A 13231-nucleotide genomic window follows, 5' to 3' on the forward strand; every position below is an offset into this window, starting at 1 on the left:
TGAACTATGAGCAAGCAAGCAAACTAGAAAGGAACTGCTTTGTCAAATACATCAAGCTAATGCAATTATTATTAGCTGCTATTAGAAAGAATTAGGCACTTCGACAAACTGTCATCAACAGCTGTTTTGGACAGACGTAAATTTTTGTTAGGGCAAACAGTCCATACCTTCTTATGGGAAATGGAGATTTATTTATCATAAATTTATAGTTTTTGAAATTTACAAGAAGAATATGCCCGGTTTTTGTTGTGTGATCAAATGTGGAAGTAGAGGAAACAGGGACAATGTAGGGTTTTTCCGTATTCCACGTGTTTTAACCCCAAATCACAAAAAGCATCTTATTAAACTACATAGTAGTTACTCATACTTATTCTCTCTCTGATTAGAATTTATAAATCACTTTTAACTGCTTTAAAAAGCTCAAAATCACAAGAAAACTGCAAGTAACACCTTAAAGCTCATAAGACACCACACTGAATTTTACGGTGTTTGCCCTAACTAAAATTTTTGTCGTACATCAGCTGTTTTCCTTAAGTGCCTAATAGGAATTACTTATTGAAAGCTTTTTTAGATATACAATATAAATTTTACCTGTAATTTGAACTTTAAAGGAATAAAACGATATTCAACAGTCAAAAGTAATTTTAATTTGGCAACTTATAAAGCTGTTAATTCAACATACTTAAGCTTACTCACTAATATGTTATGTCAGTCAAAAACTGTTGAGTAACGCCCTGTATATACTAATATACCAGGTGATAAAACACGTAAAAACATTGTTTGTTTCTATAATAAATAATGTTCAACAAGTGGACTCTTGTATAGAAACAAACTTTTTACTAAAATAATAGAGATTCTCTATTATGAAGGTTGACTATTTAAATAATTATAAGCGTGAAAAACCGTATTTGTAGTTAATAAATAAAATTCAAAAGGCAAACATACTGCTCAAAACAACCTAGAAAATAAAACCTAAAAATTACTCAACAACTAGAATGGCGCATTTTGTGCGCAGTTTGCGGCTTAAAACACTTTTTACAAAAAAACTTAAATATAAGTGGGAGAATTTTTTAAATCGTTTCCGCACGCTTGGCAAAGTTTGGCCGACCTAGGATTTACTAAAGTGCAGGTAGAACACTCAGGTCCACCCACTTCCATGCGTTGATCGGTGTCGATGTTTCTGCTTTTGCTGCACATCTCGCAAATGTCTTTGGTTAAGTCGTTGAGGTATGTACAAGACTTACATTCCCATTTTTGAACAGACACTAGTACAGATAAATGCAAAATGTAATAGTTAAAAGAGAGAAGTAGAAAATATATACAGGCTAGTCTTTTTTACATAAAATAGCAAAATAGGCTTCCTCTGCTCTATCTTGTGAAAACTACAGGATGTCCCATTTAAAAATACGTATTTATTACTAAACGCAGTTAAGACCAGGGTTGCCAGATACGTCGACTCGATTTCCCCAGTCGAAATAAAAAAAATCCCTAAACCTGTGGTTTTTTTTAAGATGGCAAGTGTTTTTATTTGACACGTGCTAACTTGACTACTATGACAGATAGAAAAGCAACTCATAATTTCAGCTATTTTTTATCTCAACACAGTTTTTTTTTAAACTATAAATGACCGAGATATTATACATCAAAACAACAGTGTAACTGTACTAGAAACATTGAATAAGGTATCAAAATTTGACAGCTTCTAACTTAGTTTCTATGGCAGCTAGGAAGATCGTTCAAACGTCAAAACGTAGCTCGTAACTTTGGCTTTCTTCTTCCTGAATACAATTTTCTTTAAAAAATTAGAAATAACCAAGATATTGACCGTTAAATAGAGCAGTGAGCTTTTCAAAGATGTCACAATTTGGCAGCTCCTATCTTGGTCTCTATGACAGCTAGGAAGTTCGTTCAAACGTCAAAATCAAGCTAAAAACTTTTGCTTTCTTTTACCTAGACAAACCGAGAACAACAACAACACTGAGAAAGTATAGTGCGTGTTTCATAAACTCAAACTATGCCAAACTGGGTGGTTTCCCCAGTTAGTCCTCATGTAAATATTACTTGGGGGAAATCCCCTAATTTGGCAACCCTGGGAAAGATCCCAACTGTGTAATTCAATCAAAACGCTCGTACAAAAAAAATATTTGATACACACTATACGTACCTTTTGCCTTTCTAAGTTCTGGCGGTAGAGTAATTTTCGGTACGGTCGCCTCTGGTATTTCCTTAACGGACACTTTGGTCGACACTAAAGTGGCATGTTTCAGGGTTGCACTTTTTCCACTCGATTTTGGGGGTTGTTTCACTGTTTCGGTCGGGTTAACGTTTTCATAAGAACTTCCCTGCGAGTTCCTCCGTTCTTTAGGAGGAATTTCTAAATATAAGTTTTATTAGTTATAATTAGCAGTGATGAACAATGGTTAGTCTTAAAGAAATGATGTTCAAGATGCTGAAAATTGTGATCAACTTTTTGTTACTTTTTAAGTTGAATTACAAAACGGAAGACACAACAAAAACACAAAACTACTTACTCTCGGTTACTTTATTAGCGTTCATTTGCTCTAAAGCCTCAGTCATCTTCAGTGGCCTATCACTGACTGTCAAACTGTTTAAAGCGTCATCGAGATTGGTCGCTTTCACTTTCTTGCTCTCTTTATTGTGCTTTCTTTGCCGATCGCTCACCGTTAGTCCTAACACATCCCCACGCTCACCTAAATCTTTGCTGTACCTAAATAGAAATAAAAAATTCTCAGAAATTTATTTTTGGATAAAATGCCACGAATTTTAGGAGAATTTAAGATAATGGTGAATCACAGGTTAATAAATGCGCAGGCAATGGAATTTAGACTATTAGGAAATTATAAAATGCCAAGTAGATGTGCGTTTGGAGGAACCACACTGTAAGTAGTCTTTACAGCTCCATAGAGCCAAATTTGACAGTTCTGACGCTAAGGAAATCTTTTATACTTTTCTTATGTCACGTGACAACTGTCGAAACCTGTTCACCACAGGTGACCTGGTACTATAAAATTAGAAATAGTTATATTGACGAATTTCACCGTAAATTGTATTTACAGCTAAATGGAGACAAATTTAACAGTTGGGACGTTAAAGAACACTTAAATACTTTGCTTGCGCATCGTGACAGCTGTCATACTTGTCAAAACTGGTTCACCAGTGACCTGAAAGTATAAAATGCCAAATAGATGCTGTGAGGATTTTCCAAATACATTAGAGGTTATATACCGTTAGTTTTGTTCGAAAAAGGTGACTGATAAGAAATATTAGTCAAAAATTTTGGAGTGCGCATGCGCTACGGCAATGTTGTCGTATCTTTAAAATTTTTTTGACGAAATACGGACCAGCACGTGACAAACTTAATAGACTTTATTATTAACTAAATATTTTTTTGTAGTTTTTTTAAGTTTTGTATTACAAAGGATGATTAATACTAAACTATTAATGAAAGTAACAATCCTGTAACCTTCAAGTGAGAATTGAACCACATATTGTAGGAAAATAAGGAATAAACGCAACTATTGGCAACACCGATGAAAAATATTGTTTTGACATAATATAAAGTGTCATTTCATTGGTAGGCACCGTAGCATGTGATATAGGATATTGTCTGTATATAACTAAAAAGTATCTGGGATTTTCACCATAAGTTGTGTTTAAAGCTCTATGAGCCAAATTTGACAGTTCTGACGTTAAGAAACACTTTCAAACATAGCATAACAGCTGCGTGATTTTTGACAGCGGTCAGGTGACGTTAAAAACATATCAAAGTGTCTGTTAATGTCACAACTGTTAAATTCAACTCTATGGAGCTATAAAAACACAACTGCTTTGCATTTGGCAGTTTAATCTCACTACTAAATGAGTTTTAATAGCTATAACAAGTGTCACCTGAATATAAGTCACGCTGTGAAGTATCATTAAGTGTCTAAAGTGTCAAGTATAACGTCTTAAAGTGTCATTTAACGTCACAACTACCAAATTTAATTCCACAAAGTTACAAAGAACAATTTGCGGTGTGTATCATAAAGAGACGCGACTGTGTGACATTTTACAATTTCACGACACTGCTTGTTTTTTCAAATACATGAATTTAAAGCTTCTTGAGCTTTTCGACGTTAACTACCTGAATCAGGAGTAATTTTCAAGCTTCTGGAAATGATGTTTTAGAGTCTGAAAACTAACCTTATTTTGGTTTGTAAAGGTTTAGCGTGAGTTGAAAACGCTAAGACCACTCGTCCAAAATTCTAATGCCTGTATGTTGCAAAATCATACTTTTGAGTTTATTTTTGGAATCTACATATTAAGAATCATATCAATCATTTAGCTATGCTGCTAGATTGTATGTATTGATAAACAAGTAGTTAGACAAGTTTATTCCATTTAAATAGTTTGATAATATTTTGTTGATAAAAATGTAATCTACAAATATGCTGTTTTGAATTTATTTGAGCATTATCATGTTTTGATTGTGGGAAAACAGCAAGCTTTTATTCATAACTAACAAATAAAAAATCTACTTAAGAAGAAAAAGAACATTTGCAAAAGAAAATTCTCGATAAATTACAAAATCTCAAATAAGTGACTTTATAGAACACTTACCCTTGACGTTCTAGATTCTTGTAAACATAATCCCAATTTTCCTCCACGTCCTGTCTACTATCTTCTGGACCTGACGCAAATCCATTTTTACCTACAGCTTCGTTTCTACCTCCTCTATCATTCTCTAAAGTGCCATTAGAAGAACTTAACCGAGATCTTCGCGTTCTGGAGGACATTCCATCGTCAATCACGTCGTAACCGTTTCTACTGTCTAATTCAATTAGTTGAGCCGTAGGTATGGGATAGGGAACTACCGGCGCTGTACTTGGCATCATTGGAGCGCCATTGTAATAGTAACCGTTTTGTGTCGGTATGGAGGGTAAAAGTGGCTGTTTTACTACCGGAACTTGACCAGGATAAGTGGCGTAACCGTATGGCAAATTGTTTATGCATCCATTGGCGTGCGATACATAATATGGTACTGAAAGGCATAACGAATTTATCACCAATTGAAGTTGTGTGTCGTCACGAGGCACGTTTCAGTTCGGTCGCGTTTAACGCTTGCGTTGTTCTGTGTTTTAGTGTGATTATGGATTTTTTCTTTGCTTGTTACTAAATTATTATTGAAGGAAAAATGGTTTGCCATTACTAAATAAAGAGTGCACAAATTTCACTAAGTCCACACCAGAAAACAAAAATTATAAAGTGTCATTAAGAAAAGTTCAGATGGATGCTCAAATTTTTAACTCACCTTTTTAGGATCTCTGTAGATGTAAAGAGGTTTTCGATAGCATTTAGAGGCGCGTCTGGTTATTATAAAAGATTTTTCTAAGATTTAAGACAGTTGTAGGATCCTCAGACAACTTTTAGGGACTTCTGCCCATTTGAAACAATTTTTCTAAGGTTCAGGACTCTGGTAAACCCCTGACAATTCTTAGGAAGTTTTCAATAGTATTATTAGAAGCATCTTGCCATTACAAATGATTTTTCTAAGGGTTATACCAATAGGACACTTGTCACAGAGGCTTCTGGCCATTTTAAACGATTTTTTGATTGATTTACTTAGAAAATATACAAAATTGTTAAATACGAAGATCTTCGTATTGCCTTGAATTGATAAAGATCAACATCAGCAATTTTGAATGATTTTACCTCTAATAAACTATTACTTTGAGCGTTTTTAGGGATACTTTATGCGGTTGTAAAGTTTTTGTATAAGATAACATATTCAAAACATTACAGAAGTGATTCAAAATTCGCTGAGTAGGAATCTAGTGCCTCGTGACGTAGGAGCCATTTTTGCGTTACTTCATTCTTACGTAGAAGGCTTTAAATAGTAGTACATAATTTTTTTTGTGAATTTACTGTCTGCCTGTATCTAACCAATTTATACGCAATACTAGAAAAGTTTTAAGCAAAAACTTACCTGTTGGAACAACAACCGGTGCAGATAAAGAAACATGATTATGTCCTGCTAAAGCAGCAGCATAACTTTGTCCGTTTAACATCGGCATTAGATTATTGCACACCGAGCTTTGGCTACTTAATTGGGCGCCATTATCGTGCGGACTAGCTCTAGTACTCCTTAACGGATGTTTTGAGTTATACTTGATTTTAATACTACGAATGCAATGATCGATGTTTCCGGGATAGGCTGCGCGATGTTCCAGGACGTCCAGCCAACTGATGTTAAAAACGGGAGATACTTCTTCCCAAATATGTTTTAAAATCTGTGGGAATGGGTTACTTTGTTGAGTTATTGGACGAAATTAGGGTAATCCACCACAAAGAGTTTATTATTACAGAGTAGCTGCAAATGTTAATTCATTCCAAGGAAATTATTATAATATATAATTTACATTAAATATTTTTAATAGTCCAGTTGAACATCGTAAATATAAGGGAGAGTAGATGGAAAAAAATCAGAGGTTATTTCAAAATATACTACTTATATAATGTTTCTAGGGCGTCTTCTCTAGATTTAGAACCTTCTTAGAGTCCTCTGGCAATTTTAAGAGATTTTTGGGAGGTTTCTGAAATTTTGAGTGTCCTCTTTTTACCTTCTTAGTAGGTTTAGGTCACTTGTAAACCCTCCTGGCAATTGGAGGACATTTTGGGACATTTTTAAGGTTACTTGATGCCTGTGACTTTGCCAAAATGGCTCTAGAAAGCTCTAGCAATTTAAAAAACTTCTTAGGAGGTTTAAGACACTTAAGTGACGTGTACTTTGCAATTTAAGTTTTTACAACTGTCTAAATTTTATTTATCAATTTTTTAAAAACTGCGTTTTTAAGGTCACGTGACTGTTTTTGACAATGCCAATTGGCCTTTATTGTGTTGCAAGCTCAAACAAGCTAAAAAATTAAAAATTTAATTATCTATAGAAAAAAGTATCGATACTAGATACTTTTTTCTTCTTTATCTTTGACGCGTTTAAACATAATTACCCTGTAATTATTTGTTTTAAATAAAAGCTGTTATCTATCTATATAAAAGCTATTTACTGCCGGAATACCTGTGTAGAAAAATAAAACCCTTTTCTGAGGTCCATAGTTACAGCACAAGAAATTGTGATGATTTTATTATTTTAAGACATTGTAATACAGATCAAGCCCTAAATTCGCCTTTATATAGAGGACTTCTTAATTATAATCAGCTACCAAAATGTATAAAACAATGTAATACTGTGAGAATGTTTAAAGTCCATTTACGCGAACACATTGTAAATATGTCCGCATTTTGAAAATATTTAGAATTGTATACCTATACTTACTGTTGTGTGTTTTTTGTATATAGCTATTAGCTAAATAAACAAATTTATTATTATATTATTATTATTATTATTATTATTATCTATCTATCTATCCAAGTCACGTGACTTGTATTTTGCAATTTAAGTTTGCACAACTGTCTAAATTTTATTTATCAATTTTCCAAAGTTTAAACTGCGTTTTGAAGGTCACGTGACTGTTTTTGATAATGTCAATTGGACTTTACAGTGTTGCATGCTCAAAAATTGAATTATCAACGTCACGTGACGTGTATTTTGCAATTTAAGTTTGTACAACTGTCTAAATTTTATTTATCAATTTTTTAAAGTTTAAACTGCGTTTTGAAGGTCACGTGACTGTATTTGACAATGTCAATTGGTCTTTACAGTGTTGCATGCTCAAAAATTTAATTATCAACGTCACGTGACGTGTATTTTGCAATTTAAGTTTGTACAACTGTCTAAATTTGATTCATCAATTTTCTAAAGTTTAAACCGCGTTTTGAAGGCCACGTGACTGTTTTTGACAATGTCAACTGGTCTTTACAGTGTTGCATGCTCAAAAATTTAATTATCAACGTCACGTGACGTAGTTCTCACAATTTTACCACACTGTCTAAATTTAAAATACTATATATTTATTTTTTCAACTGTTCTCTTTCAAATGATAGGTGTCTTTATTTGACACGTGCTAACTTGATTACTATGACAGTTAGAAGATTCGTTTAAACGTCAAAAAATAACCCGTAATTCAGACAACCCCACAAAAAATATTTTTTGTTTGTTAGAATTTGGAAAAACAGTCACCTAACCTTAGAAAATCAATTCTGCTTTCGGCACAAGGTTAAATCAAGTGTCAAAAATTTGGAAAAACTTTTACGTTATCACCTAATCTAAAAACTGTCAGGTGACTTTAAAAAAAAATCAACTTTGACAAGGGTCAAAATGTTATGTACAAATTGTAAAATCAGACATGCTACTTAATGAATCTGACCTAAAAACTGTCATGTGACCATAAAAAATTACTTTCAAGAGTGTATTTTATCAAGGTTTATCATTATCTCAATACCAGAGGACTTATAACTAAATTTAAGAATGCCACACATGTAGGTAAACATTTGTAGGCATTCTGAGGCAGTTTAAATAATTTAAAGGCATTTTGATGTATTTCAAGGCAATATGAAGCATTTTAGGCAGTTTTAAGGCATTCGAGGACATTTTGAGCAATAATAAAAGCATTGTGAGGTACTTTAAAGGCATCTCAAGGTATTTTGTAGGCGAATAGGCTTTTTGGTGTACAAAAAATTATCGGCGGTCTACCCCTCGGTCAAAGTGCTCAAATTTGATAAAATGTAGCTTTAAATTCATAATTTAAAGTTATAAAAGTAATTATTTTATGGTTGAAATTTACTGTGTAAGTATCCAAATGTGAAAAGACTAGTAAGGTCACATGACTCTAAATGTGCTATTTCTTTAGATTCTCTAAAATTACAAAATGTAATATTTTATCACCTCAAATGTTGTTCAGATATTTCATTCCTAATCAAGTTGTAGATTTTTGTTTTTAAAAACCAAAGAAAACAAAAATTTTCCTTTAATACAAATATTAAACTCTTAATGTGGTGGATAACCCTTGTTATACAAATCAAATGACATACTTGACATTCAACATAGGCCACCAAACAATCCCGAGATATATTTGAAACCTTATCAGGACAAATAGGACCATCTAAAACCAAAACACCACTGCCCACATGTTTATAACCCATAGCTTCGAACATAGTCTCAGCACCTAACAAGTTTGCTTCAATTTGATGTTTGTAAAATCCACAATAGGTCTAAAACCAACAGAAACTGTGTGGTAGTACCCCTAAATATGCACTAACCTTGGTCATACTTTGATTTGCCTGTACTCTCTCCTCCAGGGTTGAGTGAGTAAATTGGCTGCATACATTTGTAAAGCATTCCAACCAGGAGCAGCTTTGTAACCGCTAAAATCTTTTTTAAAGGCTGCTGACCGGTATAGAACATCCTCAGTCTCAGCAAAAACAAATTTACCTCTGTGGGAAGCCAAGAATAGAAACTCAGCAATACACTCTGGAAATCAACTGTTTTGAGGAGTTCTTAGATTGCATGTCGGTTTACCTTCAAGCTTTTCGCGCTGTTTAATTTTTTCTGGGCTCTCTTCCAGTTCCAGATATCCTAAATGGAGCTGGTCTATTTTTATCCACAAATCTCGACATTTTTCTTGAGCATAGTAGTTCTCCATGATCACCATACTAAGTTGAAGTGAATATTCTAAAACCTTGGATAAATAAGGGTCAATGTTGTGCAGGGTGTCCTCTTTTCAAAGGTACAGCTGCTGGAACACTTACCCAAAGGAGCCAACCTTCACTTTGGAGCTTTAACACATATTAATCTTGATGTCAGCTGTATAGGACACTAGAAGTAGGGTTAAAATAGGGTGTAACACTTAAAAAAGGCGAAACAATACACGTAATTACAAAGAAAAGGCTTTTAATTTAAATATTTTGCCTTTTTAAGTTATTATCAATGTTTGTTGATAAATAGATGACAAATTAAATGACGTTTTATAGTAGGGTAAATGTCACTTGTCAATCTTGTCATGAAAGTTGTTTGGTCAACTTGGTAGAGATGAGGTGAACGTAGTAGGGATGGGCTGGAGAAGCGGTATTTATGAGTTTGACAAATTTTTCAGTATTTTGAACTGCAATACGATTTAATTTGAAAATTGAAAGATTCGTAAATATAGCCACTAATTTTTGAAAAAACCATTGGCGTTTTGCCCCTTATTTGGGTATCCCCAGGATGACAGAAGTTATATAAGGTAAGCATTCTGAAAATACTCACAAAAAAGACTAAAAATTAATGATTTTTTGGTCGAGATATGCTTGTAACAAAACGGCATTTTAATGGGATTTGCCATTTTCAAGTTAAACCTTGTAGAAGCCAAAATAAATGCAAATTGGCAGAACCAAAACGTCATTTTAAAGCAGTTTTCGTTTAAAATTCCAATGTATCCAACACACAAAAAATTGACGCAAATCTGAAGATATTATTATTTAAATAATTTGTAATTAACCAGTAATTTACTGGCAATTGTCAAAACAACTGACATAAATCTCCAGAAACACGTGTTGTTTGGAAAACTGTAAGAAAACCGTGTTAAACTGTAATTCTAGGAAAATGTTTACATTAGTGACAGATATCACGTGGTTTTTAAAGGATAATTAAGCCAGGCAGTTACATGACCACATGAGCACAGTTTGAAAGTCAGAAAAAAAATTGCTTGTCAATCCGACTTGGATTCAGAAAATGACAGAAACACTACAAAGTTTTGTACAGTCAAGGAGAAAAGCGGTGTCAAAGTTTGAACTGCCAGAAACACAGTTTGAAAAGACAGTCAGGAACAAAATCGCTTGTAAAGCACATTTGGAATGAGAAAATGACTGTTCTAAGTACATTTTTGGAATCCTCATTAAATTTCCGATCCATTAACCTGAAAAAACACTAAAAAATTTGGTACAGTCAGGGAGAAAAGCGGTGTCAAAGTTTGAACTGCCAGAAACACAGTTTGCAAGGACAGTTAGGAACAAAATCGCCTGTAATGCCCACTTGTAGTGTGAAATTCACTGTTTTAAGTACATTTTTGCAATCTTTATTAAATTTCCTATCCATTAACCTGAAAAACACTACAAAATTTGGTACAGTTAGGGAGAAAAGCGGTGTCAAAGTTTGAACTGCCAGAAACACAGTTTGAAAAGACAGTCAGGATCAAAATCGCTTGTAAAGCACATTTGGAATGAGAAAATGACTGTTTTAAGTACATTTTTGCAATCTTTATTAAATTTCCTATCCATTAACCTGAAAAACACTACAAAATTTGGTACAGTTAGGGAGAAAAGCGGTGTCAAAGTTTGAACTGCCAGAAACACAGTTTGAAAAGACAGTCAGGATCAAAATCGCTTGTAAAGCACATTTGGAATGAGAAAATGACTCTTTTAAGTACATTTTTGGAATCCTCATTAAATTTCCGATACATTAACCTGGAAAAACACTAAAAAATTTGGTACAGCCAGGGAGAAAAATGGTGTCAAAGTTTGAACTGCCAGAAACACAGTTTGCAAGGACAGTCAGGAACAAAATCGCCTGTAATGCCCACTTGTAGTGTGAAATTCACTTTTTCAGGTACATTTTTGCAATCTTTGTTAAATTTCCTATCCATTAACCTGAAAAACACTACAAAATTTGGTACAGTTAAGGAGAAAAGCGGTGTCAAAGTTTGAACTGCCAGAAACAAAGGAACATAATCGCCTGTTAAACCCGTTTGGAATGAGAAAATGACTGTTTTAAGCACATTTTTGGAATGGTCATTAAATTTCCTATCCAATAACCTGAAAAAACACTACAAAATTTGGTACAGTTAAGGAGAAAAGCGGTGTCAAAGTTTGAACTGCCAGAAACAAAGGAACATAATCGCCTGTTAAACCCGTTTGGAATGAGAAAATGACTGTTTTAAGCACATTTTTGGAATGGTCATTAAATTTCCTATCCAATAACCTGAAAAAACACTACAAAATTTGGTACAGTCGAGGAGAAAAACGGTGTCAAAATTTGAACTGCCAGAAACACAGTTTGCAAGGACAGTCTCTAGTGGTTGTAAATGAGTTGATTCAGGCCAAAACTAATAATAAAATGTAAAACTTAGTAAACTATTAATTTTGTAAGCATATTTTTTTAGACAATAATAGGTATTATTATTATTACTATGTCACATCCAAAATATAATTCAAAACTTACATAACTTTTAAAATGTATTAAATAAACTCTGTGTGTGTTTTATACGTAGCAAAAGTCAGGAATTTTACTATGAAGTCTTGAAAAAAGCGAGTTTAATAAAGGAAAGTGTGTTGTATTGGTGTTCCAACGTTTCGAAATCATCGGTTCATTATCAGGAACGAAGCTGCAAAGTGCCAAAAAATGCACACATTTTTACACAGTTTCAGAATCTTTGGTTTAATTAAAAAAATTGCCCAAAAGAAAGTCTCAAAATTTAATGATAGAAAAAAGTACTGATTAACAGGAAAACTGACACGCGTTATGAACGATAAGGCATCATCAGACATAAAACAGTCCTGATGATTATATGGATTTTTTTATATTAACCATAACTTTTACTTTATTCTAAATTTTTATTTATTTTTTGATCTCATCCAATAAACTCATTGGTTAAACAGTAAAAACAACTTTTTCTAATTTAATATTTTTTTGTCAAATTAATTTGAATTGCTTATTGATTTGCCTCTAATAAAATTCTAGTGTAATAGGTCGTTATACGGTATTTGACGGTAACGGGCTTTGATATTTATTGTCACAAACATCTCGAGCTTAATTTTTTATTGGGGAGATCCAATGTGAACAGTTAAACACACGTTTATCTATGCATATAGGACTCCGCTTAATATTCATATTTAGTTTGTATGTGGAATAGGCGCGGACAGGAGAGATTTATTCGAAAATTATTCCATTATAGCCTGAAACTAGAATATTGATTGTTTTTATTTAACAAATTTTTTCAGGAAATACACTCTGATTTGTTTTGAAGTATTTAAATTAAACAACCCACATAAATGCAAATTTTTCATGCAACGAGAGTATGGTAATGAGGAGATTATTCAGACGAAGAAGTCGAGAGAGGTCAATATCCGGATGAACCTTTATTGTGATTATTACATAAATAAAAAAAAAACTTGAGGAAGTCAACCCTTTTACTAAGTCCAATCACTTCACTCCCATAAAAATGTCGTTTATATGATATATCAGTTGCATTAGTAGCAAATAGGTGTTTATAACCTCGGATACCCAATGAATACGTTAATA

At 33.3% G+C, this 13231-nt stretch overlaps 1 protein-coding gene across 2 annotated transcripts; it reads right to left on the reverse strand.

Annotated features, from left to right (window-relative positions):
- Positions 1 to 624: 624 nt before the first annotated feature.
- tamo (PUB and ZnF_RBZ domain-containing protein tamozhennic) lies at positions 625 to 9917 on the reverse strand. 2 transcript variants are annotated; one of them, XM_081980967.1, is made up of 9 exons: positions 9706 to 9917; positions 9476 to 9628; positions 9228 to 9427; positions 8989 to 9168; positions 5987 to 6290; positions 4621 to 5041; positions 2532 to 2728; positions 2165 to 2374; positions 625 to 1265 (listed from the first exon to the last, which is right to left on the reverse strand). In XM_081980967.1, the coding sequence occupies exons 2-9, from the start codon at positions 9606 to 9608 to the stop codon at positions 1048 to 1050; spliced, it is 1863 nt and encodes a 620-aa protein (XP_081837093.1). In that variant the 5' UTR covers positions 9609 to 9628; positions 9706 to 9917; the 3' UTR covers positions 625 to 1047. The 2 variants fall into 2 exon arrangements, with proteins under 2 accessions (XP_081837093.1, XP_081837092.1); XM_081980966.1 differs by having other exon boundaries at positions 9476 to 9635.
- Positions 9918 to 13231: the final 3314 nt, after the last annotated feature.

The sequence above is a fragment of the Ips typographus genome, linkage group LG5 (genome assembly GCF_016097725.1).
Source record: "Ips typographus isolate SLU linkage group LG5, UJ_Ityp_2.0, whole genome shotgun sequence".
Lineage (NCBI taxonomy): Eukaryota > Metazoa > Arthropoda > Insecta > Coleoptera > Curculionidae > Ips > Ips typographus.